The sequence below is a fragment of the Nestor notabilis genome, unplaced genomic scaffold, assembly GCF_000696875.1.
Source record: "Nestor notabilis isolate BGI_N333 unplaced genomic scaffold, ASM69687v1 scaffold12460, whole genome shotgun sequence".
Taxonomy (NCBI): domain Eukaryota; kingdom Metazoa; phylum Chordata; class Aves; order Psittaciformes; family Psittacidae; genus Nestor; species Nestor notabilis.
The window spans coordinates 155,682-159,196 of NW_009910730.1; the positions used below are offsets into that span (position 1 = coordinate 155,682).

The following is a 3,515-nucleotide window of genomic DNA, read 5'->3' on the forward strand; positions in this document are numbered from 1 at the left end:
CCTACAGAAGTAAATAATGTCACAGATACACATAAAATATTTTGAGCTTAAGCCCAACAGTTTAAGCTCAACAGTTTAAGCTTCCAAATATTTACAAGTTCCAATTTTGCTAGAAATCTAGATCTACATGTAATTTTCTTCATTTCCACACAGTTTTGCTATCCACTATGACAGCTGAAGACATGTGACTGCTGTTGTACCTTTCAACTTTAAAGATCTGAAAGACAGTCTGTGAAGACACATGAACAGCCAAAGCTGAAGTTACAGTCAGCAATAAAAAATAAAAAATATTTAAAAAAAAAAAAATCACAGATTGCACAGCAGAGTCAAAATTGGCACCAAGTAAAACACATAAAACATCAATATTTAGTGGGAAGACTAAAGGTGTGGTACTAATCGTGATTAGAGAAGTTTACGTTTGCCAGCAAAGAAAACACTGCCCTTCATACAGCTTGTGCTCAGTTACTTCAGTTATCTGGGCACTACGCATCATAGTAAGCGGACAGTGCAGCTCAGCATGACTGTATTTTAAATCAAATGAGGTTTAAAAACTGATATTCAATATACCTGGTTTTAATCTTTAATGTTAACATTTTTATTCAATTTGGAATAACTACCTCGCTTTTTCTGAGAATTAAGGAATTGCTCAGACCTTCTAGGAATTACACGTTTAGATTACTAAAGAAACACACATGTATGACACAAAGCTAGAAAAGGGCTTCCATTTGAGCTGCACTGCACTGTTCTAAAGAAAAAAGCATTTTTTCTCCATGGTGCAATCCCTTAACTGTATGTATCAGACATTCTCAGCACTGGTATCTGCACCTTGCTGAAATCCACAATATCTAAAATGGTCCTAAGAAATGTCTCATACACCACATGAGAAAAGGACAAAACTGCAGTCAGTGAGGTAAGGACACACAAACACCATCAATCAGAGTTTGCTTAGGAAACAAGGCAGCGTTCCTGCAGAACCAACCCTTAAGTCTAAGTCTGCAATATTCCTAGTTCTGCAGTTAAATCCGCAGCGGTTTCCCCTACATTATACTAAGTATAGGTTTGAAACAATCAAACCAGCAATTCGTGAGAACCTAATCCTGCCTCCGCTAAACTTCTTGGCCAGGCTCCTCCTGGCTTCTATGGAGCATGGGACCGCATCCGCAACGCAAGACCTACAAAATGTCTACAACTCATAGTAATAACTGCTGCAGGCCCTATCCTGCAAACATTTCTACAGGTCCACTGGTTTCAGCAGAGTTGAAAAAGGACTGCCCTTGAAACAGTGAGAATTTCAGCACATAATTCCTACCTTCAAATGTTTGAAGAACAAATACGTTTGTTCCTCAGATTATTCTCCAGACAATAATGCCATTAATTCTTTAAAATGCAGTAATTAGCAGCATCACCCTTTGTGAATCTAAGCAATCAAAATACGTGTGATAACCAGTTTTTAAATTAAATTACATAACCCATTTGAAACATGACCAAGCAAGCTTATATGACATTATATCAGACACAATTCCTATTAATGTTATTAATGCTGTTTAGCACTAGAAAAAATGTGCATTTCCATATTTATTTGTTAACTGGAAATAATTCCCACGGGCATGATGAGGAATAAAATAGGAAAACATTTCCTAAGCGCACCATAACTGCGCTCTCTGAAAGCCAAAACCTGAGCATCCTCCCACAGTACACACACAACATCAGGCAAGCATATAAAGAGCTTTAAAATAAATTTTAGTTGGTTTTGCGTACTTTGCATAATTTTATTTTTTATTTTAATGCCCTGGGATGAAAATAGGAATCTGAAGGAGAGTTAAACACTACCTTTGCTAATTTATATAGTGTTAATGCTGTCTTCCAACAGCCAAGCTCCCTGTGGCTTGCATCATATGTTTTTTGCCTTAAAGTCACTGTACCTGTATCTTTTGTTATCCACTGGCACAATATCCATAGCAATGTAATATTGCTGATGTGGGTCTAAACCTGAGATCTTCACTCTCATTGCGGGAAACATCCGCCTGAACATGGAAAGAGAGAGGTCATTTTTAATATGAAACAGACTGGGGACTGGTTGTTTAGGAAAAGTAACCGCTTCGTGGGATTTTTCTCGTTCTTCCTTTTAGCCTACAGAGTCCTTTTGGACGATTATAGTTACATGGCCATGAAATGGCCTATTCGATATGTCAAAACAGATTTCTAAAGTGCATTTACACGAACAATGCTTCGTATGTTTTGGGATACGCTTTGGGAGTACAGCTATTACCACATCATTTTAACTTTATTGTTAGACAGTAAATCACTTGCGTTTGAGACTTGACTTCAGCAGTATGCTCATTTAAAGCCCGTTTGAGATATTACCTAGAAATCTATTTCTGGAGATGTGCAAACACCGTCTCCACCCAGGCAGACCAATACTTACAGAAATGCAAACTGCCACTGAAGTTTCAACTGGCAGCAGTTCGAGGTGTTATCATTTCTAGAGCAGCAAACGCGAAAGCCAAATCCACGGTGATACAATTCTAGCCCCGCAAGGATGCAGTTATAAAAGGCAGCGTGCCATGCTGCAACCCAACAATATGGTCTTTATTGAGACGGGACTTCCTGTCTGCAACTTACTAAAGGTGAAGTGCAAGAGCTACTCTGTCTTTGAAAGGTATAGTAAAACTTCTTTATTGAAAGCAGAAACGAACCTACGAGGTAATTTCTTAAAAGAAAAAAAAAAGGAAAAAAAAGGAAAAAAAAAACCCCAACCCCACAACAACAACAAACGTTCAAGGTTTAGATTTTCTGCGGGGAAAACGGAGAAGTTAATTGGTGAGGTGGGTTTAACATCAAAATGTGCTTCTTAGCTGACGTTTGGCACGGCTTTTTTCAGGAAAGTTCATTCCTGAAGCTAAAAAAAAACCCAAGAAATGTCCTAGTGATAAGCTGACTGCAAGCTAATGAAAGGTGTTTCTCTGTATTTTATAAATCTTGAAAACCATTCCAGTTTATTATTTTCTGCTGCTCTAAAAAAATAAAATGAAATTACATATACATGTATACAAAAATTAAAAGACATTACTGGAAAGAAAACCCCTGTCTCCGTTATTTCTAAACAAAGAGGGGGGCAAACCCGACTGCGGGTAACTAGTTCTCGCTGTTATTTCAGTGCACCTGTAAGATAAAACAGAAATTCCCCGACTGGATTCTCATAAGACAAATGTTGCTTTGTGCTGTTTAAGACTGCGTTTCAATCATTAATGAAGCCTCTCTGAGAACGCAGAGGGCAGCATATGGATTCAATAAAATATGTTTTTGTAATTTCTAATAAGTTCAGATACTTTTATGCTGCCCAGGTTTTTACCATGTGTATCCACTGGGAAGGGGGAAAGTTTCCCCTCAAGAGGACGCGGCGCTCCCAGAGCTCACCCTAACGAACAGGAAACCCGGAACGCCGAATGCCCCCGGTGCCCGTCTAACATTGCCCCCTCCTAAATCTGGAGGATGATCCCGGTTTCTGCCCGCTT

General features: G+C 38.7%; 1 protein-coding gene across 1 annotated transcript in view; it reads right to left on the minus strand.

Moving 5' to 3' along the window:
- The window catches only part of TBX18 (T-box 18), a 19,010-nt gene extending 15,540 nt beyond the window's left edge, over positions 1-3,470 (minus strand). The window contains exons 1-2 of the mRNA XM_010011436.1: positions 3,418-3,470; positions 1,923-2,024 (exon numbers count right to left, since the gene is read on the minus strand). Of these exons, the coding sequence (XP_010009738.1) occupies positions 1,923-2,024; positions 3,418-3,470 (155 nt within the window). The remainder of the gene's footprint in view (positions 1-1,922; positions 2,025-3,417) is intronic.
- Positions 3,471-3,515: the final 45 nt, after the last annotated feature.